We start from the raw sequence: 23,565 nt of genomic DNA on the forward strand, positions 1-23,565 counted from the left end.
TCCTTGCTTACTTGCTTAGCTTTAGGGCATATATATGCTATCATGGAGAAATGGTCATAAGGTCTGAACAACAAAAGTATGTTTAACTGCCACCTAGTTACACTCAGGCAGGTTTTGCTGACATAATGTGAATGTGAGTGTGTACATGGCAAGTAGCTGAGACTTAAACAAACCTAAAAATTCCTTAGTTCAGCTATTTATAAAGTGTTTGGTTCATAGTTAAAGGAGATTATAGTGTACTTTTAAAGGTTGTATTAGCACATGCAAACATTCACCTTTTTAAAAAAATAGAATGAGTCGTAAGAAATCAGATATGCCATTAATCAGCTCTTGATTATCTTGAATAAAAGAGGGAAGGAAAATATAGATAATTCAAAGCTGTGTGTAATCCAAAAGGTACTTCTCTGTGACTTAGAATGTCACCAGAAAGAATCTCATTTTGTTTCACACTCAGGCAGCTGGTCTGAGGATCAGCAATTGCTAGAAGTTAATTCCAGACACTTACAATCTGCTAATACATAATTAATTGGGGACTGATATCCTCTAAGACAGTGTAAAACATTTGTTTTAGAATTGGTATGGTTCTTACATGAGATCCCCTAAACTTTTTTCTCCTCCATCAGGTATAATGGGTCTCTCCCAAACGGCGATAGAGGAAGGAGGAAAAGTAGGTTTGCTTTGTTTAAAAGACCTAAGGCAAATGGGGTGAAGCCCAGCACTGTGCATATTGCTTGTACTCCTCAGGCTGCAAAGGTAAAAAAAAAAAAAAAAACCCAAAAAATAAAAACTAAATGAAGTAACTTGGAGAAATTGAAAGACTTGTACTTGCTGTTCATATTCTTTAGCATTCCCTTCACATTCTGTACCAGAAGCTTCCTTTTGTTTGGGTGGGAGAAGACACTTTGGAGATACAATATCTGAAGAACTGCCATATGGAAGAGCATAGGACTTTTTTTTTTTTTTTTTTATAACTGGGATCAGTGGGTGGAAATTAGAAGGAAATAATTCCTTTTTCTTATTAAAAAGGTGTGGGTGGGGTGGGGCCAGGGCTTTATGTAGTATTTGGAATTGTGAAACTCCCCTGAGAAGTAGGGCGTCCTGCTGTTACCAGAGAGACCCTGCCTGGGCTGGGCAGGGAATGTGGTTCATAATATTTGTATTCAGGTATTAGAAGCATGTTTGGATGGGGTGATTTTTTTAAACTAAAGATCCTATGGATGCTCTTGTTTTTATTTATTTTTTGTTTTATGATCCTCATGGCTTTTAGCATACTGTCTTGAACACAGTAGACCTGAATAATTATTAAATTGAATCAAAGCTATGAAAGCAAATACCCAATTGTGTCTATAATATAACTTCTCAATCTCCTGGCCTATTTAATGCTTTTCACCCCCTTTTTATTTCCCAACCAAGATCTCAAGAAGCTGGGCCACCATTTCAGGACCCTTGGGCTTTTCCTAGACAATAAGGGGGAATTTTCAGATCTTTACATTTCCTGTGAATTCCTCTACTTCCAATTTTATAACAGACTGAATTTGATACTGTGGTGAGTGAATAAAAATTACAAAGAGCTCTTAGACTTCTGGAAGTATCTATATCTTTAGCTAAGCAGCCCCAGAATGTACATTAATATTACAACATCTGAGGTATATTTTTGTAGGTTTAATAAATGAGAGAGAAATTGGCATACGGTGCCTTGCTCTAGGTCACAGCTCTGGTCCCTGAAGTCAGTTGGATTTTTGGCTTTGTTTTATATCCAGTGTGGTGTCTAAACAAGAGATCTTATGCCTTGAGTAGTCTCCTCTTTTACTGTTCAAGAACCAGTGAATGTAGAAAAGGGAGAGTTTCTTCTAGGTGTTTCTTTCTGCTCCTTTGCAGAGAAGGGATGTGCTGATAAATAATAAGCAGGTGGTGGAGTGAAAGGCTTATTGATCCAATCTGAGGAGTTTCTTTCCAGTGTTTCCCCACAGAAGTGCTCTTGACATTTTGGGTGTGCCAATTCTTCTTTATGCAGGACTGTCCTACATGTTGTAGGATATTTAATATTCTTGGTCCCCAGCCACTAAATGCCATTTAAGCCTTCAAATCATTGTGACAGCCAAAAAATGCACCTACGTATTTCCAAATTCCCCTTACACAGCTAATATTACCTCTGGTTGAGACCCACTATCAGAAATCTTTCTGATCCTTACTTCTGTAATTTCCTATTCTGTACTTTTCTACATATTTTTACTGTCATGCTCCTAATGTTTCATTGTTGGCTCCTTTTCATCTTTACTAGGCAACAAGAATCTTAGGGGTCAAAAATTGACATTTTCCTCTTTCAATTTTGGAGGGATGTGGTAATGAGGTCATGAAGAAAGCTAATTGTTTAGTCTGGCAGTCATCTGGGATGAGTGGTTAAACCCTGCCTTCCAGTCCAGTGAGAACTTGATGTAGTTCTTATTCTCAATCTAAGAGTAGGTCTGATAGTTTAAAAAACAAGCAAACAGCAACAGAAAAAAACCAGGACTTACAATCTCAAAGTACACAAAACCTTTGTTTTTAAATCCCTTTAGCCATTAAGAATTAACTTCCAGGGCTTCCCTGGTGGCACAGTGGTTGAGAGTCGGCCTGCCGATGCAGGGGACGCGGGTTCGTGCCCCAGTCCCGGAAGATCCCACATGCTGCGGAGCGGCTGGGCCCGTGAGCCATGGCCACTGAGCCTGCGCGTCCTGAGCCTGTGCTCGGCAACGGGAGAGGCCACAACAGTGAGAGGCCCGCGTACCGCAAAAAAAAAAAAAAAAGGAAAGAATTAACTTCCAAAATACTGAGCAATTCTTTCATTGAAAAATCAGCTGCTTAATGCTGAGTTAAAATAATTATAGGTTTTTAAACCTTTAAAACCATTTTGTAATGTTTATGAACACATAAATGTGTAGTAAAACATGTTAAGCACATGCATGGGAGTGACCTACACTGCACTCATGAGGTTCAGTACCTCCACAGAGAGAGGGGAGTAAGGAAGGACATGTAAGCAGCCTTCATTATATCTGCAGCTTAATTTCTTTTAAAAAATCAGAAGCAAAAATGGCATTAGTAAGAATGATAAAGCTGGGTAGTTAGTACCCAGGTGTTTGTTTATTCTCTTTGTATATTTGAAAATTTCACGATCTTAATTATCTTAAAACTATGGGTTTAAGGCTTTATCTATGACAGATTAGCTACAAATTAAAACCAAGTAAAATTTTATAATGTCAAAGTTCTAATTAAGAAAGGTTTTTCATTTAGCCTCTTTACTGCCTATAGTCATTCTTCTGTGTCTTTCTGTTTTTTCTTTTATGCAACCTGTTTCCACTTCCTTTGTGCAGGTTTTTCCCCCTCTGCTATTATCGTCAACTCATATACATAGAAAACGCCTGAAAACAAAACTGAAAAGTTCTTTTTAGCAATGTTTTTAGTTTGGCATAAGTCAGAAGTACAGTCATAAGCATTGTATCCATTTCCTTTGGTATGTTTAATCATTCTGTGAATTTTTCTGTATCTAGCCCAGCATATGGCAAATATTTGTCATCTATAAAGTCATAGAATGGCTAGGAAAACCAGTTATCTCTGCTTATTTGTTAACTTTAAACCTCTTTGAGTTACTTTAAAAATAAGATTCCTCTTATCTTGCAAGATTTTGTATTTTCTCCTTATCAGAGCACTACTGAGTACTGCTTTCAGTTTCTACCTGGGATTTGGTTTCGATTACCTTATAATTTAAAATACTTATAATGGAGACTCAGATTGTATAATGTTTTTATACAGTGAACTTATGTTCTTACTCTATAATTGCTTCAGTGTACAGGCATACCTCAGATATATTTGGGGTTCAGTTCTAGACCACCACAATAAAGCAAATCACAACAAATTTTTTTGGTTTCCCAGTGCATATAAAAGTTATGTTTATACTATGCTGTATTCTACTAAGTGTGCAATAATAGCATTGTGTCTAAAAAAATAGTGTATATACCTTAATTTAAAACTACTTTATTGCTAAAAAATGCTAACCATCATCTGACAATGCAGAGTTGCCACAAACCTTCAGTTTGTTAAAAAAAAAAAACACGCAAAATCTGTGAAGCATAATGAAATGAGGTCTGCCTGAATTCTTCCGCATCCCACTTAACCTAAACCACTGTCACAGCCGAGGTTACGCAAGAGTTATTAATCTCTACCCTAAATTTCAGGGGGAAAATATGTTACACACATAATAAATAGATGACCTTTCTTTTTTTATGAAAAGATTATCTATTTTGATTGACCTACCTGCTAATTTTTGCTATTGATCTTTCCTTCCTTAGGCAATAAGCAACAAGGACCAGCATAGCATATCATACACCTTGTCTCGGGCCCAGACGGTGGTGGTAGAATATACTCATGACAGCAACACTGATATGTTTCAGGTATTGTAACATCTACATTTTTTTTTTTAAGTTAAAAACCTGTTGTAAGTGACTTGTGCTGTGGTCTGATTAAGGATTGTCATATTTGAATGCATTTCATTAAAACACATATTGATTTCTAAACCCCATATGTACAAGTCCATGTAGCATGGTTAAAAGATGGGCTCTGAAATCAGAATTCCTGGTAAACATTACTTAGTTACTCTCTGCCACAGTTTCCTCCTATAAAGTGCAGATAATAGAACTTCCCTCAGGTGACTATTAGGAGGCTTAAATGTGTTAATACCTATGAAGTCCTCAGAACTGTGCCGGGTACCTGGTAAACACTTAACTGGTACTATTAGTAGCTATAACAATTATTAGCTATTATTATCTAAAAAAAGGAGCCAAGAGATATTTTGTACACATTTATGATTTCTTTTTTGCTATTACTTGTCTCCTTCCTCTCTAGGCAACTGAAACTACAGGCAATTTCTAACTGTTCACATCATATATGTGGAGTCAAACTTGCTTCTCAACACATATTTGGTCAAAGCTATTGGCAATAACAGTTTTTATTTCTGTCATTCTTTGTACCAATCCAGTGCTGATGGTTTTATAAATTGATAGATGATAGAAAAGCTAAACCCAAAGACATAAGCAAAATTCATGATATCTTCTCCCTTAATATTGGGTTTTGTAAGGCCTTGGGCTTTTTTGAAACAAATGGGACATAAAGTACCTAATAATGTTGTTCTTATAATTGTAGTTCCAATGACATTTCAGTTTTTCTTTATTTTAAAGAATTAAATGAATATGAAAAGGCCTGGAGATGTCTTTGCTGTAGCCAGTAACAAAGTATTTCTTTAAAGTCACTATCCCCCACATCCTTTTAATGGAATGCTGAATTTTTTAGAACAGTAGAAATATTTTTAGTTCCAAAGGTCTGAGACCATTTTCTTTGGATATCATATTCTTAAAAATAAAGGGACATCCAATGTTACATTTTTTAACCAAAAAATTTCCCCCTAACACTATCCAAACTAAATAAAGACTTTGTACTTCGTGGCAGGATAAAAACACTGAAGAATTTTATCTAAAAGTGTGCTGATATAAGGAATTCTTAAAGCTCAACTATGCAAAGAATGACTTAAGAGTCGTCATCTTTGTAAAGGGTCAATATTTTTTCTTAGTAACGGTATTCTTTAATTTTTATGATACTACTTTATAACAAATACATTAATGAACTGATTTCTAAATGTTTACTTTAAAACTCTGTGACATTTGTCACTTCTGTCATTTCTTCCACTGATTTCCTTTTTTCTTTTCAACATTCATCTTCCAAAATGAAATTAATTTATACTTGCTAGACCTTTGAAGATGTTTAGTTCACTGACACCTCACCCAGCAGAACTTTGTTCTAAGAACCTTGTCTCTCTGAAACATGACCAAGAATGAGGAAGAAAACAAAAAGGACATCTAGGCATATAAGATAAATGCCACAAAGTCCATGCACTTTTCCCTGCTCCCTGGAGAATCCCTTAGGCCATCACTAAGAACCTTTTGAAATACTATTCTTTGAAGTTTGGTTATTTGATTTCTCAACGCATGGCAGAATTAGAGTAACTAGTTAGAGGAGGGGTATGCTGCTAGAGACAAATATGCCCAACAGCAAGAAATGATAGCTGACAACCTGACAGAAAAGACACAAGAATCCTGTAAAGTATACATAAGACCTCAAAGCACGGCTTTGTAAGCCTTTAACATAAGGATCAGCGTTCCTCTACACCTTTATAGCACCTGAAGACATCAGGGCAGCTCAGCTTAATATAAAGGTATTCATAGTATAATGTCCTGGAGTCATCATAAAAGATTTACTTTTATGTTCATTATATTCTGTTAAGGAAACTAGAGTAATACATGGTAGACATATTTCTGTCCAAAGAGGTTAAAATTAAAATCTGCAGCCACCCAGAAATCTCAGCCATCCTAAACTTTTCATTCCCTGAGGTTTCATATATTCTGGATTGTAAGTTCCTACTTAATTTTATGCTCTAAGTGATTACTACATCAGAGGGAATGTGACAGATTGGTTTTCAAGGGTATAGATGCCCCAGAGTTAAGTATGATAAGTTTGAGCATTAGAAATTTCAGAGGCTTAACGATTTCACCTTACTGTTTGTGCCTTTCTTGAGTGGATTTTCCATTGTGTTCCTTTGAATAGGTTTATAGATATTTGTTTTTCCCTTAGATTGGTCGGTCGACTGAAAGTCCCATTGACTTTGTAGTAACTGACACAGTTCCTGGAAGTCAAAGTAATTCTGATACACAGTCAGTGCAAAGCACCATATCAAGATTTGCCTGTAGAATTATATGTGAACGGAATCCCCCATTTACAGCACGGATTTATGCTGCAGGATTTGACTCATCAAAAAACATCTTTCTTGGGGTAAAAAGCTTTTTTTCTAAATGTTGCATTTTATAACCACTTCTATTTCCCAGTTATAAATAAACAGAAGATCACTATTTTTCCTACTAGGAGAAGGCTGCCAAATGGAAGACATCAGATGGACAGATGGATGGCTTGACCACCAATGGTGTTCTTGTTATGCATCCACGCAATGGGTTCACAGAAGACTCCAAGCCTGGAATATGGAGAGAAATATCAGTGTGTGGAAATGTATTCAGCCTGCGTGAAACCAGATCAGCTCAGCAGAGAGGGAAAATGGTAAGTACTGAGATGTAGCTTCTTTTTTAACAACAATAAACTCATAGGGTGAGTTGGACTGAGTGCATTACATATTCCCAAAAACTATTTAATCTTTTACTGACACAGAGTACCAAGTATGGCTATCAAGTGCTGACAACCAAATACTATACCAGGAGGATAATATCTTAATGTTTCAATTAGAACACTCTAAAAATTTATTCTTCTTTTATATTAACATATTTTAAAACCTAAGCTTTCCCAATTTAAACAGCACTCTGTGTATTTTCTACTTGTATCTATATATCTTTGACCAACATATTTACCAAATTGGAAATATTAAACTTACTGATTAGCCAGATGTTTTAATCATAAATTGTCTTTACTATAAAGCTGAAAAGAGATAAGTTACTGCTCAATATTTTATCCTTGATTTTCAAACCCATATTTTTCATGACTACCATTTGAGTTTCTTAAATAAACAACCAGAGGAAATCTTGATTCTTGAGTAAGGAGCACGTAAGACCAAAACTCTTAGGTAAAAATCCAAAACTCAGTGGTCAATGTGTTTTTTTTGATTCTTTTTTCCTCTAGGTGGAAATTGAAACCAATCAGTTACAAGATGGCTCATTAATTGACCTCTGTGGTGCAACATTGCTGTGGCGTACTGCAGAAGGCCTTTCCCACACTCCTACCGTGAAGCATTTAGAAGCTTTAAGACAGGAAATCAATGCAGCACGACCTCAGTGCCCTGTAGGGTTCAACACACTAGCATTTCCTAGTATGAAGAGGAAAGATGTTGTTGATGAAAAGCAACCATGGGTGTATCTGAACTGCGGCCATGTGCATGGCTATCATAACTGGGGAAACAAAGAAGAACGTGATGGAAAAGATCGTGAATGTCCTATGTGTAGGTCTGTTGGTCCCTATGTCCCTCTGTGGCTTGGATGTGAAGCTGGATTTTATGTGGACGCCGGCCCTCCAACCCATGCGTTTAGCCCGTGTGGGCATGTGTGTTCAGAAAAGACAACTGCCTACTGGTCCCAGATCCCGCTTCCTCATGGTACTCATACTTTTCATGCAGCCTGTCCCTTTTGTGCACATCAGTTGGCTGGTGAACAAGGCTACATCAGACTTATTTTCCAAGGACCTCTAGACTAACAGACCATTGTCCTCCAGGACTACATTATACATTTATAAGCTAAGTGATTTGGGTTTTCCAACCTGTTGTCCACATCACAGTTTTTCTGCTCTGGTCATTTGCATTAAGATGAAGAATTTTTTTAAACATTTATAATAAATAGTAGCAATTTCTGAGCAAAAATCTGGGAAACTCAAGCAAAGGAATTTCCAAAAGTACCAGACTTCTGAATTCTGAGTTTTGAAAATATATTTTGAGGAGAAAAAGACATAGTCTAATTTGATGCCTTCATTTTAGTGTTTTGAATCACCCATCCTCAGTGTTGAAAAATTGTTTTGTATAACTGAGGGTACTGTTGGTTCAAACTATGTTAGTTTACAGTTTGTTGCAAACATTGTAAAATACAGCAACATGTATATTAACTTTTTTTCTATTTATCTTTATTATAGAAAATATCTTAGAATGTTCTTGGTAGAGTAGCATGGTAACGATGGTCTCACACTCTTGGTGTGAATGGTAGTTTAGCAAGCATAGCTCAAGGATTTGCAAAGTTAGGAAGAAGGACAAGAGAGCCTCTCTCCCCACCCCCATCTAAATATGAAATTTGGTAAATTAGAATACTTTGTAAAACAAAATTCATATTAATTACCATTAGGTAAGAGGTGTTTGTTTTTAACCACATTGAAGATAATCGGGAAACATTTTTTTTCCTTAATGTTTCTCCCAAGTGTAGTACTATAACAAAAACTTAATGCTAAGAAACATTTCACATGCTCCTTTGAATATGCAATTTAATCTAGATTATCTGTTTTTCTCCCATGATAACTAATCTGTTTTTAGTATCAGCAACATTTGGCAAGTTTATTTTTTAGACATAAACTGTGGTTCATCTGTTCACTGTTTCTAGAAAAAAAATCATTCCCATGAGAAAAAGCATAAATAACAAGAAAGGAGAGTGACTTGATTTGCTTTTAGAAAAAGAAATGCTTAATTAACTATCTTGTATTTGGACTTATTCAGGTAAGAAATTTAGAGAGATATAAAGGGTTGAATGACAACAGTGCTCTTTTTTTTTAATCTAACAGACCAGCCTTAACTGTGGGCTTGAATCCTAAAAGGACAGTTGCCACAGTGTGACTCAAGGAGATGCTTGGTTGGCAAATGAGCACCAGTGACAGCCAAATGGAGGGACATACTTGCATGGTCAGTTTATTCTCTAATTCCAGTAAGTTCTTTGCTTTCAGAAGCAAGAAAACATTTCTTCTCCCCTCCCCTACCCCCCCTTTTTTTTAACACACCACAAGGAAAGTATAGACAGTTGCACTACATCAAACTCTTTGTGACACTTGTAGAAATCAGTACACTTTTAGATTAGACAGAATCATTTTTTTAATCTTTTGTTTTCCTTTAGTTCGAAAAGTTGTATTATACTTAATTGACTAGCAAAATTTTGTATGTGGTAGCACAGCTTTAATTTATCCTATTACAGTGCTGTTCTGAATTTTCTTTTGGTTTTTAAAAAACAAAACCTGTTGCTTAGAAGCCATGAACTATTTTACTTTACTTCAACTTGTCAAAATTTCCTTGTTTTAAAAAATCATTTGGGTTCACTCAGGAAGTGCATGTCAGGAAACTTTGTATTATAAGTTGACTAGTTGTGATGTATCAGTAACTGCTGTTACTCCTTTTTCAAAGAAATATAATTGATTTTGAAGTTTTCTAGATTGTCACATGCTTTGTGACTAATGCAAGGAAATCAAGTCCTGTGTTGTATTTGTTCTAGTTATTTCTATTCAGGCTATATATTGTAGCTGATTTTTATTTGCAATTAATTTATTCAAACTGAGTAAATACTTTTCAAAATAGATATTTGAATTTGCCTTTGTGAGTTCATTTTTGCATAACTGAGAATGGGAAACCAGAAGTGAAAACTTGTGGACAAATCTAGTCCACACTCCAAAAATATTCACTTGAAATAGATGAGGAGTTTGCATTTAATGTAACACTTTAAATCTCTGGTTCTCTTGGGAAAGCATCTCTTACTTATCAATAGAGGAACTTCTTTAGTGGTTGAATAATTGAGGCCTTTCTCTAAGTCAAGCCCTGCTGGAGAGATGGCTTGTAGCAAGTTGCGTACTAGACCGTTTAATAGTGCCTCAGTGATCATAAAAGGTTCATGTTCTTCCCAAGGTGCCTGAATTTCCTCCTACCAAGTAAGAAAAATCTGGTTCACTTTCTATCAAATTTAAGTTTTGAAAACTAAGGTAATTTAAATCTTTAGTCATACTTTTTCTGTTCAAGCATTTTAATTATTAGTTCTGTCATTTTGCCAATGCCTAACAGAATAATTTTACTTATTCAGTTGTATTAAGGGAATGTCAGTATTCTGACCAAAGAGAAAAAGTTGTATTTAGGTCTCCTAAATGCACTCTCAAGAAAGACAATCTTTATGGCTCAATTCTTTTATCAAAGTGATCTTAATATCTAAATGTTCCTTACTTTGTACAGTGAATTAAATTTCCCTTCAACTAAAATGTTAGGGTCATGAAGCAAGACAGGGTAGATATATAGAAAGAGGAGTCTTTCATCACGTTATCTTCTCGAAGCTGTGTTTGCTTACTTTCATGATATAAAAATCTTCTAGTACGTGTGAAACAGGATAGGAATAAATAATCATGTAAATATATAATTACATCTAACATGAGTACTCCCACTCCAGTCTTCCTTCAGAAGAGTGCCCCAAGAACCATGTGTGATGTGTGACCTTCTGACACATAGACTGAGTGAGGGCACCAGTGAAAGTCCATCCATTATTTCTTTAACTTTATAAAAAAAAATATAATTCCAACATGTTGACCCCTCATCCTAAGCGATCATCTTATGCTACCCCACTTTATAGACCACTGGCTGAAAGATCTGTGATCCATTCTTTGGTTTTTGTGTTCTAAGCATTAACCATGTAGCAAATCAGATCACCAAAATACTACATAACTGAACTGTATTACTCTATCTCCCACTCCCACTTTCAGAATTACTCCTATATAAGTATACTCTAAGGCCATGCCCTCAGAATTTTACCCACACATTCTTACAACGGATATTTGAATATCCACTGTGCAGACAAGCCCTGTTCTAACACTGGGTGATGTAGCAGGAAACAAAACAAAACAAAACAAAACCCTGCCTTCATGGGGTTACATTCTAGTGGGGAAGATGGAAATGAACATGAAAATGAAAAGACATATAGTATGATAGATAGTGAGCAGTTCTGAGGGACCGATAAAGCAGAAAAAGGAGATACAGAACATCACGTGTGATGTGTGTGGGTGTGTGGAGTGTTTGCAGTATTAAATAGAGCAACAGAAAGCCCCGCTGGAAAGGTGGTATTTGAGTAAAGATCTGAAGGGAGTGGCTACATAGGAGAAGAGCATTTAGGCAGAGGGAACACCAATTGCAAGGGTCCTGACGCTTGGAACATTTCTGTAACAGCCAAGAGGCCAGTGTGGCCATGTGGTGTGAAGCCAGAGGAGGAGCAGGTTAGGTCAAAGAGGTAAAGAGACAGAAGAAGTGGGGCATGGGGGTGGAACTAGATCTCAGAGAGCCTCCTGAGACTTTTGGCTTTTATTCTGAATGAGTGGGGGGCCATAGGAGGATTTTGAACAGGGGAATGATGTGCTCAGACTTCGATTTTAATAGGATCCAAATAGGCTGAAGTGGAGCAGGGAGACCAGTTAGGAGACTTGCAGTAATCCTGGAGGAAAATGATGGCGACTTAGGTCAAAGCGTGGGGGCAGTGGAGCTGGTTTGAAAAGTAACCAGAATCTGGGTATGCTTTAAAGGCAGAGTTGATATTTGCGGCAGATCAGATATGGGGTGTGAAAGAACGAAGAGGAGTCAAGGATGACTTGGTTATTAGCCTGAATAACTAACTAGAAGGATCGAATTGTCATTTAGTGAAGTAGAGAACAGTTTGTGGAGGAGGGTGTACTGACTCTGGAACTTAGATTGAGACTCCTCTTAGATGAGGTATTTACTGAAAACTGTCTCTGCTTTTTTCTTTTCTTTGACTACTGTCAAAGTTCTTAATTATTATCATCAGTGTTCCCCATGTATCCTATGCTAGCTTAGAAACAAAGTATTCCTCCTGATTAAGGGCCAGCTTCCTTTCATTGAAATAGAGAGTCAGGATACTTCTCATGTTTCTCCCTTTGCTTTGGCTGCCCTCTGAGGAAATGAAGTTCTGTTTTCAACTACAGTAACTTCCTTCAGCCAACTTGTTCTGATACAGTTTTTCTCCCATCTCGCTCATATACACCTTTTTCCTTAGCTCTTGCTTTTAAAAAAATTCTCAGTTTTATTGAAGCTTAATATTTTGTTGCTTCAAATCCTTTCTGGCAGTGGCAGAGCACAGTTGTGTTTGTTTTAATTTTAATATTTAAATGTTAACGGAAAACAAAGAACTCTTGAACCTATTTATAAGTCCAGATTTTAATATCCAGCTTCCCTTAAGGAAATATGCCTGTCTTTGATAATATTGTCAGCAGAAAATGCAGTAAAGAAGATCAAAAGAGTTCTTCTAGTATTCATTGTAAAATATCATGTCCAAACATTCTGTTGCATGATATGATGGGAATACTGGTTTGTTTAGACTGACATTAGATTGTAAACCCAGCTATGTATGCTAAACTACAGCATAAAAATTCCTCACAGCTAACATTTGAGCGTTTGCTATGTGCCAAGCACTGTTTTAAATGCATCATTCTAAGTGTATTACTGATTTCATTTAAAACTCAAAACAACCCTTTGAGAGAGGAACTATTATCTCCATTTTATTTATTTTTTAATTTTTATTGGACTATAGTTGATTTACGATGCTGTGTTAGTTTCTGCTGTACAGCAAAGTGAATCAGTTAAATATATATATGTATATATATATGTGTGTGTGTATATATATATATATATATGTATGTATCTCCACTCTTTTTAGCTTCTTTCCCCATATAGGTCATTACAAAGTATTGAGTAGAGTTCCCTGTGCTCTACAGTAGGTACTTATTATCTGTTTTGTATGTAGTAGTGTGTATATGTCAATCCCAATATCCCAGTTTGTCCCTCCCCCACCTTACCCCCTGGTAACCATAAGTTTGTTTTCTATATCTGTATGTCTCCATTTACAATAGAAACCAGACACAGCAGTGTCTAGTAACTTGCCCAAGGTCCACATGGCTCGTCACTAGAGGAGTCAAAATTTGAACCTCGGAAGTCTTGCTCCATACCTGTGTACACAGGTGCTACATTTTACTGTCTGCCCCCCACCCTTAATGGAATTTGAAGTCTTTTTTTAAATCAATTTTAAACAATTTTTCGAAAATGATTTAAGGTGGCTTATAAAAATTATAATTAAGAACGTTAAACATCAATAGTAAAAATTTTGGGAAGAACAAAAGTAAAAGAATTTGGTATTATAACAAAGTAAGATAGAATCAGCATTGGCATGAGTACACAAGTAGATTTAATGAAGGCCTGTAAACTTGCTAAAGGTGAGTCACAAATCGATTTAGTGCCAAGGTGTTTAGTAGGTTATTCAATAGGGGAACATGATCAGTTACAAGATCCAGGCAGCTGCCTGGAAGGTAGCAACACATCCACTGCTACAGAAACTTGTAATCATTTCTGGTCCTGCAAGCAGAGAAATTCACATTCAGGAAGCAGTGCCATTCCTTCATATAAGTAGATTCATGCAGTATTTGTCTTCCTGTGACTCGCTTATTTCATTTAGCATAATGTCCTGAAGGTTCATCCATGTTGTTGTGTATTGCAGAATTTCCTTCTTTTTTAAGGCTGAATAGTATTCCAGACTATATGTGTATGTGTGTGTGTGTTTATTTACTTTATCCATTTATCTGTCAGACATACAGTTTGTTCCACTTCCTGACTCTTGTGAATAGTGCTGCAGTGAACAGGGAGTGCTAATATCTCTTCAAGATTCTGATTTCAATTCTTTTGGTTAAATACCCAGAAATGGGATTGCTGGATCATATGGTAGTTTTGCTGCACCATTTTACGTTCCCACCAACAGTGGGCAGAGGTTCCAGTTTCTCCAACTCCTCGCCAATACTTTGTCATCTTTTGTTTTTTGATAATAGCAACCTGACAGGTGTGAAGTGATATCTGTTTGTGGTTTTGATTTGCATTTCCCTGATGATTAGTGGCATTGAGCATTTTTTCTATACTTGTTGGCCATCTGTATGTCGTCTTTAGAGAAATGGCTATTCAAGTGCTTAGTCCATTTTTTAATCAGGTTATTAGTTTACTTTACTATTGAGTTATAAGAGTTTCTTATATACATGGTTTGCAAATATTTTCTCCTATTCCATAGGTTGCTTTTTCATTCTGTTGTTTCCTTTGCTGTGTAGAAGCTTCTTAGTGTGTCCTACTTGTGTATTTTTGTTTTTGTTGCCTGTGCTTTTGGTGTCATATCTGCTGCTTCCCCACTTTAATGATGGAACACATTGAAAGAATTCTTTCCCAGGTTGATAAAGGGCTGTCATGGTACCTGGCACATGTAGATGCTCAAAAACTATTTCTTATATAATTATAGAAAACTGTTAGAACTCTGAACTGTTAAGCTATCCAAACAGTCTTGAGTAGAAGCATTAACAAAAACAGTCAAAAGAATGAAGGTTACAGAAGCTGTTTATTTAATCAGAAAATGTGTTTTCATTGGTCAAAAAGACAAAAATGGAAAAGGTGGAGGTATGGCAAAAAGTAACAATTACTAGAAGGTTGACAGGGCAACAAGGAGAAAACCCATGGGTGGTGTCAGAAGACAACAAAAAGGATTATCCTGGAGAAGAGAGAAGAAATATCAATTATAGCCCAAAAGTATGTCATCCAGAAATTCAAGGTTTTGAGCCTTTTATTGGTTGGGGAGGACACAGAAAACAGCCAAGATTGAAAGGGAAAGTTAAGATCTACCCACCTTAGAATTTCCTAAAGTTTTACTATATCATATTCCTGTATAACTATTAATAAAAATATAGAATATAAACTAGAAGGGATCTTGGCAAGTAAGTTACAGGTGAGAAACTAAGGCCTTGTTAGGTAGTAGCTACCAATTGATAAATCCGGCACTAGAACCTCGGTCCCCTGTGTCCCCTAACAGTCTAAATTATCATGAACTTGAGTCACCAAGATTCAGTTAAATTCCCATGTTTTGTTTGTTGAAGCAGAGATTAAGTACATGCACTTTAATCGTTTTTCTTTTTAAATTCAAAGTGTCAGCAGAGTTAAAACATCAACTCTCATTGTCATATAAACAATGGCTCCCAAACATAGGGGATGGTCTGTTTCAGAATTCTTTTCATTAAATGGTTATCTAGTTTGGAAATGAAAGATAAGAGTAGGGAAAGAAAATCAAGAGTTGTTCAGTAGTGTCGCTTATAGCCATTTGGCCTGTACGTGAAACATTCAGCCAACAAGAGCGCTCACTCAGTGACAGGGCACTTATTTTACTTTTCTATTTATTGTGAAGTTAGCACAGTTGTTTTGCATACCGCACCTGTGCAGGAATGCAACACATTCAGATACCCTTCACTTTCAGTAGGCTTCTTTTTCAGTTGACCTTTGGAAAAATAAGTTATTTGAAGTGGTGATTGTAATGTCTCATTAAAATGTTAAAATTACTGTATTGTCAAGCAACTCAGAATTTTTCTTGGTCCACAATGTAATTGAATAATAGTAGCAACCGAAACCCTAAGTGCTCATAAAGTTGTCTTAATCTTGAATCATGAGGGGCAGATCTTTAGGTGGAGAGAGAGGAGTTAAATTGGGCTAGGTGTACAGACACAAGAAAAGGAACTTCCACAAGAAAGGCTGTCAGAGACCTGTAGGTGGTAGGAGCTCCCAAAGAAGGGATGGGCTCTGGTGACAGCTGAGAGGGGTAATGGGAGGAATTCCCCACTGTGGGTCTTGGTAACATGTTAGGATCCCTAAGGCAGTTACTTCCAAAGTTGAGTTTGCACAGGGATTGGGGGTGGGAAGTTAGAGAACTTGTGGCCCCCAACAGAGAAAGCATAGTAATTATCCTAATGTCCAGGTGTGGAAATTATGGGCAGGAATCATTACATCCAGAGACAGGCAATTTCTTGGATTCCCCCTTCACCACCACTGCCTCTCTCTCAATCAGTTTCTCTCTCTCCCTCTCTCCTTACCCCCCTCCCCACACCCCGAACACCTGCTCCCAATTTTGGAATAAGTATAGCTCCTCATGATGACTTTTTGAAAGAAACAGTGTTCACTTGAGTGTGTAAATTCTGACAAGTTTGTTAGTGTAATTTCTATATTAGTCACATTGAATGAATGCAAATGTTAGTTGTATTTTTGATTGATTTTATTCAGAGCGCTCAACCGTGGCAAGAAGCCCTGAGTCAGGTGTACTATGCACAGTTGGTATTTAGTTGTAGAGGTAACGTAATATAACTATGACGTGATACTTGTGAGGTGATGAAAGTCAAAGATACTACTCTTGGGATGTGGCCTTTCGCAGAGAAGCCCTAAAAGAACGTTTACTGCTTTGATACGTGTTATAGGATTTTTAAAGTTTGAAAGTTAACAATCAAGAGTTTGTTTGAAGATGCTTTTATGGTTTCATTATTGCTACTGACTTCAAATATGGCCATATTTATTTACCAAAGTGTTTTAATTCCTTTTTAAATACAAAAGAGCCATTGAAAATGTCTGGGTGGAATTTCACAAAAACAAGGAATTCTTCAGACAAGGCACGAGTCCAAGCCTTAATCCAGTCTGGCCTCGGATACCAGTCCTCAGATGTTCCTTTATCAGAGTCAGTAACAATGGGCAGTTATTCACTGTAAATAAACTAGAGCCTAAGTGAGTGAGGGGAGTGAGAAAAATATCAAGCTATACAGTCGCTTTGGAGAGGCTCTAATTATACTAAAGCCAGTATTTCCTGTAATTTTGTAACATACTTTTATGTTTAACTCCTTGGCTCTATCTGTAGTCATGAATCTTATTACCTGATATCTATCTGTGGTCATGAATCTTGTTACCTGATATCCTATGGGAAAAGAAAATCCAACCCTTTGACATCAGTTAATTCTCGTTCTACCTCATCTTAGTTCCTAAGAACTTTGGTTCTGGTCCTATGTGTGGAACTAGACTTGTAAGAGCAGATGGTCCCAGGCTAAGAAATTTATGGTCTCTTCAGTTGGGGAGCTCAGTAGCTTCTTTGATATACAACAAAGTCAAAGAATTTTAAATGAATTATAAAGCTATCTTCAGTGACCTTTTTAATCATTCAGTGGCTAGAGGAAAGGATATTCCAAATTATTCATAGCCAAAACATCCCTGAAAGGGTATAGTTTGGGGGACAGTTCAGAGCAGTGACCCAACATGTCAAATTCCCTAACAACAAATTCCAAGGAACTTGTCTCTATGAGCCTTTGTTGGAATTTAATTATATGTTGACCTGTGACACCAGTTTGAACATCTTTTTGATCTGCAAATGTGCTTGGTTGTAATGGGAATTCAAATAGAAAGTCGATCTTAACCTTTTGATGCATTCCTTCATTATGAATTACATCTGCTTACCAGTGAAATATTCTACAGAATGGGAGAGACGTGAGTGAAAGAATTGATATAACATGTAGTAGTTTAAATTTTTAGCCTGAGAATATTACATTAACTTTTGTCATGTTCATTGCTCATTATGGCTGACACTTGGAGCTACCAACTAACCTTCTGGGTTCCCAAATACCCCTGGTCTGATTTGTAAGTACACTTGTAACCATAAGATTGTAAGCACTCACTAGAGAAGATTTACACACAACGGGAAGCTCACATCTCATTGAGTGAGAACATTTCCAGAAAATCTGTTTTGTGGCTTTTTTTTTTTTAAGTTTCTCTTTTATGTGGAAAGGTGATAGAAGTCTTTATTTATTTGGAGAACTTGGTATAAGTAAACAAAATGGAATCTTATGCAGTGACAACTTCATCTTCCTGATTGGCAAGAACACACTGACTTTAAGACACTCTTTCATTTGCTTCCGTTTGCTTCCGTTTTCATGGTTCATTTCCAGCCAACACAGCATTTCTGAAATGCCAGCATTTGTTTTGTGTTTTCTGGCCTTGTATCTAAGCAAACTAAACTTAGATGGGTGCCAACAAGGTAATGCCATGCTTTTCTGAAATTCCAGAGATCAGTTCTTTAAATGAAATTGGAGATAGTGGAGTTGGTTTGCTGTTTGATCCAAAATTTGGTCTCCTTTCTGGACCAATTGCTTTCTCATGGAAAAAAACTATTCTATGACCAGCAAACAGGTACCAGGGTCTAATATATTACTGGAATTAATGGATAAGAAAGAGTAAGTAGTGCAGTGCATCATGATCAATGTGATTAGAAAAGTAGCTCAGAGCAAAATTCTTTTTGGTGTCTTAAATGAGTGATGTGATTTGGACCTGTATGGCTGGGACAGAAACTATTTATCTGATTTCATTCTGCTTCTTAAAAGCTAGAGGGCCTTTGGCAATAGAGTACAGGCTGCCCTCTTGAAGGGAAGTGTGTGCAAGAGAATAAAATACTTGCAGGAGACAAAGTTTAATCCTTCATAAAACTTGAAGAGAGTGTGACAAATAAGAGGATGTCTTGTATAGAGTCAGCCTTCAGTTAAATATTCATTGAATATTTGAGCAGAACTGGACCCTTCATCCTTCATGAAGGATGAAGAGTTATTTTTAATTTTCTAGCAACCTTGAGATCACAAGATAGGAGAGAGGAACTTCATTCTTGAGTGGAGAGGGAAGTAATGAGAATCTTTGCTGACAGTTGTGATATGCCTTTCTCTCCTTGTTCTGTGGGAGTCATGGGGAAACCTCAAAGAAGAAAGCCTGTTGACAACTTAAACTGGAAAGCAAGAGCTGATTTTTTTTTTTTTTTTTTAGCGGTTCGCGGGCCTCTCACTGTTGTGGCCTCTCCCGTTGCGGAGCACAGGCTCTGGACGCACAGGCTCAGTGGCCATGCCTCACGGGCCCAGCCGCTCCGCGGCATGTGGGATCTTCCCGGACTGGGGCACGAACCCATGTCCCCTGCGTCGGCAGGCGGACTCTCAACCGCTGCGCCACCAGGGAAGCTCCAAGGGCTGATTTTAATTTGGTCTTTTTCTCCACATAAACATCACAATTTACAGTGCTCTATTAAACTCAGTGGGTTTTTTTTTTTTTTCAACATTAAATAAGATATCTGGAGAGGGATTCTTCTGTTTCCCTCACCCTGAGAGCAGTTGTTTCATTGAATACCTTCTAATTACCTGACTAGTCAGACGTGTTTGTCCACTGGGAAGGGAAGCATGTATTGAATACCTACTTTGGGTTCATTTAGTCAACAAAAATATATTGAGCATCTAGTAAGTGAGAGGCACTGAAACTACAAAGAATAAAACAGACATAGTCCCTACCCTCACAATGCTGAAAATCTAGTCAAAGGGAACGAGTAAGTAAGCAATTACAATATGTGTAAGTGCCATGACAGAAATAAAGATCGTTTAAGAGCACATAGGAGGGGCACTGAACCAGACTTGGGAGGTCAGAGAAGCCTGACTTGAAGGAAGAGGACAGGGGAAGGTGGCAGTGGCGGCAGTGGGAAGAGGATTCCTAGCGAGGGATGAGCTTGTGCAGAGGCTCAGCACCAGTAGAGAGCAGTGCATATTTGAAGAACTGAAACTGAATGTAGCTAAGTGGAAAGTATAAAAAAGGGGAGGAAAAGATACAGGCGGGAGACACATCAGACAGGGCTTTCGTAAGAAAAGCCAAGGTGTCCTTGAGCTCAATCCTGATAGCCATAGGGAGACGGGGAATGACGAGATCAGATCTGCACTTTTGAAAGATCACTCTCTCTGACTGCTGTGGAGAACAGGTATGCAAGACTGGATGCAGAGAGACAAAAAGTTGCAGAATAGCCCAAGTGAGAGATGATGGGGAACTGCATACGGGAAGTAGCGGTGGGAATGGAGAGAGGCAGATGCATCTTAAACATTTAATGTATTTAAAAGTAGACTTGGCAGGACTTTATGACTGACCAGATGAAAGAGGAGCCATGACTCTGGCTTGGGCAACTAGATAGATGGTAGTTCATTCCCTGTATAGTATAACAGAAGAGCAGGTTTATAGGGAAGGGGAGGAGGATGAATGTAGTTTGAGATCACTATAAACTATCCATGATGCTGTTCTGTTGGCAGTTGAATGTATGATTCTGAAACCCAAAATAAGATCCACCTTGGAGATATGGATTTGGAGAGTATCAGCCTGAGGTCCTATGAGTAAGACCTCCCAGGAAGCTGTGACCCAACCAGATGGAACATTAACATGAAGGGGTAGGGTGGAAGAAGAGAAACCCATAGGAAAGACTGAGAGATGTCAGAGGAAAAAAAGAAAACCAGAAGAGATCGCTGACGTGGAAGTCAAGAGAAGAGAACCCATTAAGGAGGGCTGGTCTCAGTGTCAAATTACTGAGGAGCAAAGTAAGTCAAGGGTTGAGCAATATTCATTGGATTTAGCTACAAGGAAGGTGTCTGTGACCTTGACAACTGCATTTTCAAGGAGTGAGAGAAGTAGAAGCCAAGCTTCAGAGGTTTGAGGATGAAGAAGTGGAGACCTGGAAAAGTCATATAGTTTGGTTATGGAGGGGAGGAGATGGAGAGGGAGAAGCCAAGGAGAGAAGGGAGGGAAGGGAGTAAATAGGGAATAGAGGAGAGCCAAGAAGGGGAGAGGAGGAGAAGGGAGAAAACTGGACAGAGATGCAAGGTTGAAGGAAAGATTTTTGTGTGTTTGCTTTGCAGATTAGAGCTACTTAAGGATGTTTGAAGGCTGAAAGGAAGGAGCCTTTGGAGGAGGGGAGGAGGATAACGGATAGAGCATAGGATGGAGGAGATTGGATCCGTAGCACATGGGAAGAATTAGCCTGAGACAAGCTAATTTCATTGTAACTGGAGAAAAGGGAAAAAAACCAACGGTGTGGATATAAGCAATGTTGGAGGTGGGCAACTGAGGGGGGAAGTTCTTATCTAATGGTTTCTTGTATCTTCCCTCTGAAATAAGCAGAGAGGGAAATAGGTGAAGAAAGAATGAAAATTTGAGGAGCATGAAGGAGGTTTGAAGTGGCTACTGGAGAGAATTGGAGACACTGCTGGGCAGCACTGAGGACCCAGGTGAGGGTGGAGAATATACCAGATATTGGCAACGATCTGCCTAGTCATGTGATTTGACTGACCATCAGCATTTGAACCCCCAGTATTGATGTGGGGAGGCAGTTATTGGTCCAATATTGTTACATAGTTATGTTTGGTTGCAAGTGACAGAAAAAAAAAACATGAAAGAAGTCAATTGCCCTCTTACATAAAAATCCAGGTAGACTAATAAGGCTAGAATAGAGCACCAGTGTGTCAGGAATCAAAATTCCTTCGAGTGCCTTACTTTGTCATCAGGGTTTGGCTTCCATGTCATGTTCTAACATGGTTACTCCAGCTCCATCCATTTTGTTTGCATTTTGGTCAGCAGGAAGAAGGCAGGACCAGCAGAAGGGCATATGCCACTTCTACCTAAATCCATTGACCATAGCTTGGTCCTTTGACACATCTAGCTGGAAGGAGGCCGAACATTTTAGTCTTTATTATGGATGGTCATGTGACCAGTTACATTTTAAATTTAAAAATTTGAGCCCAGACCTTGGGAGATACTAAGAATCACTGCCACAATAGGGTTTACCTGGGTAGGTACAACAGAATGGGGCTAGGAAGTAAATGATATTGTCAAGAGGGATTTAAGTAGACAGAAGGGAGCCAATAAAGATGAGGAAGGAGCTGAGTGATCTGGTCATTTTTGTTCAGGCATCTCTTCACCCTAGTGTGGTTTATGTATTTTCACACTTCAGAGGAAAGTAAACCCCCAACTTCAGGGTGATGTGCCCTGATTGTCTCAGCCAGTATGTCTTGGCGGGGCACTATTGGCATTTGAGGCAGGCCAATTCTTCATTGTACAGGACTGTCCTGTACATTGCAAGACATTCGAAGCTCCTAGCTCCCACCCACTAAATGCCAGTGATACCCCAGTCATAACAACATGTTTCAATAATCTTAAGGAGGTGTTACTGCTCACAGTTGAGGACCATTGGTCTAAATTAATCATGGTAATCCCCTCTCCCTTGATTGGCTCAAGGGTGGACAATTTAAACCTTAGTGAAGTAGCACATGGCTATCTCCTAGTCACCATGATTGGTTCATGCTATTCCAATTAATGGAAGGTTAAGATTTTTGTTTGATGCTTATAGACTCACTCCCTCTCAGTCCCTCTGGACATAATGAGGAAGTATGTGGGCCCAATTGCTGCTGACATCCAGCCTATAAACACTAGGAGAGTCAGTCCCAGAATAAAGCAACGCTGAGGGTTGGTTGAGTGGAGAGATGGAAAGAAACAGAGACCATAGTAATTCTGAACTGCAGCCAACCGAAGGCCCTTGCCACTGCTGAATTTTCAGCCCCTTGAGTCAATAAATGCCCTTAATGTTCAAACCAGTTAGACTTGAGCTGCCTGTTACTTGCAAATGAAAACACATTTAATAAAAGAAGGAAGTAGAGGAAGATTGGGTCACAGGAGTAAAAGTATAGGGAAGGATGTAAATGAGAGTAAAGGATGTGATAGATGAATGGAGGGGCTTAAGCCTTGGGTAGAAACCAAGGAAAACAGGGAGAAGAGGCATGCTGAGTTTGGCTGGATGTAAGATTTTATCAAAATTAATCTCTCTTCTCTTGGACTGGGGATTGAGGGTAATCAGAACAGTTCTAGCATTGTGCTAGGTTGACCCAATGAGGCTTATATTAACTCTAATGTGTAGAAGAAGAAACTCAAGACTCACCCAAGGACCTAAAGCTAGTAGCTGGCAGAGGGAAGTCCTAGTGAGATTGACTCCAGTACTCAAGTTCTTTCCGCTAATTCCCCACTGCTACTTGATGCCGAAGAGGTGGAAACAACCAGATCTACCCCTCGTTAATCCTTTCCACACCTCAATCCAGGACGGCAGGTAAGACTGACTGGGTCAGTAGGACTGTTTTCCCCTGGATAATGAACGGTCTACCCACAGGATGTACTGTGTTTGGGGTACAAAGCACAGATGGGTCATGGGCAAGCTGGAGTGGCAAGAGAGCTTACAAAACCAACACCAGCACAAATGAAAGGAATAAACCCAGGGTGCACCAAGAAGGAGAAATGGCTCAGAGGTTCCTGGTGAGATGAAAAGTATT

General features: G+C 38.2%; 1 protein-coding gene across 2 annotated transcripts in view; it reads left to right on the top strand.

The window, feature by feature from the left end:
- Positions 1–23,565, top strand: part of PELI1 (pellino E3 ubiquitin protein ligase 1) — an 83,384-nt gene that overhangs the window by 38,147 nt on the left and 21,672 nt on the right. For both annotated transcript variants that reach the window (XM_022597224.3, XM_089922337.1), the window contains exons 3-7: positions 624–753; positions 4,326–4,427; positions 6,658–6,855; positions 6,946–7,134; positions 7,708–23,345. In XM_022597224.3, the coding sequence (XP_022452932.1) occupies positions 624–753; positions 4,326–4,427; positions 6,658–6,855; positions 6,946–7,134; positions 7,708–8,274 (1,186 nt within the window). In that variant the 3' untranslated portion in view covers positions 8,275–23,345. The remainder of the gene's footprint in view (positions 1–623; positions 754–4,325; positions 4,428–6,657; positions 6,856–6,945; positions 7,135–7,707; positions 23,346–23,565) is intronic.

Source organism: Delphinapterus leucas, chromosome 13 (assembly GCF_059928025.1).
Source record: "Delphinapterus leucas isolate spDelLeu-1000000601 "Yukka" chromosome 13, BTC_Dleu_Yukka2, whole genome shotgun sequence".
NCBI lineage: Eukaryota > Metazoa > Chordata > Mammalia > Artiodactyla > Monodontidae > Delphinapterus > Delphinapterus leucas.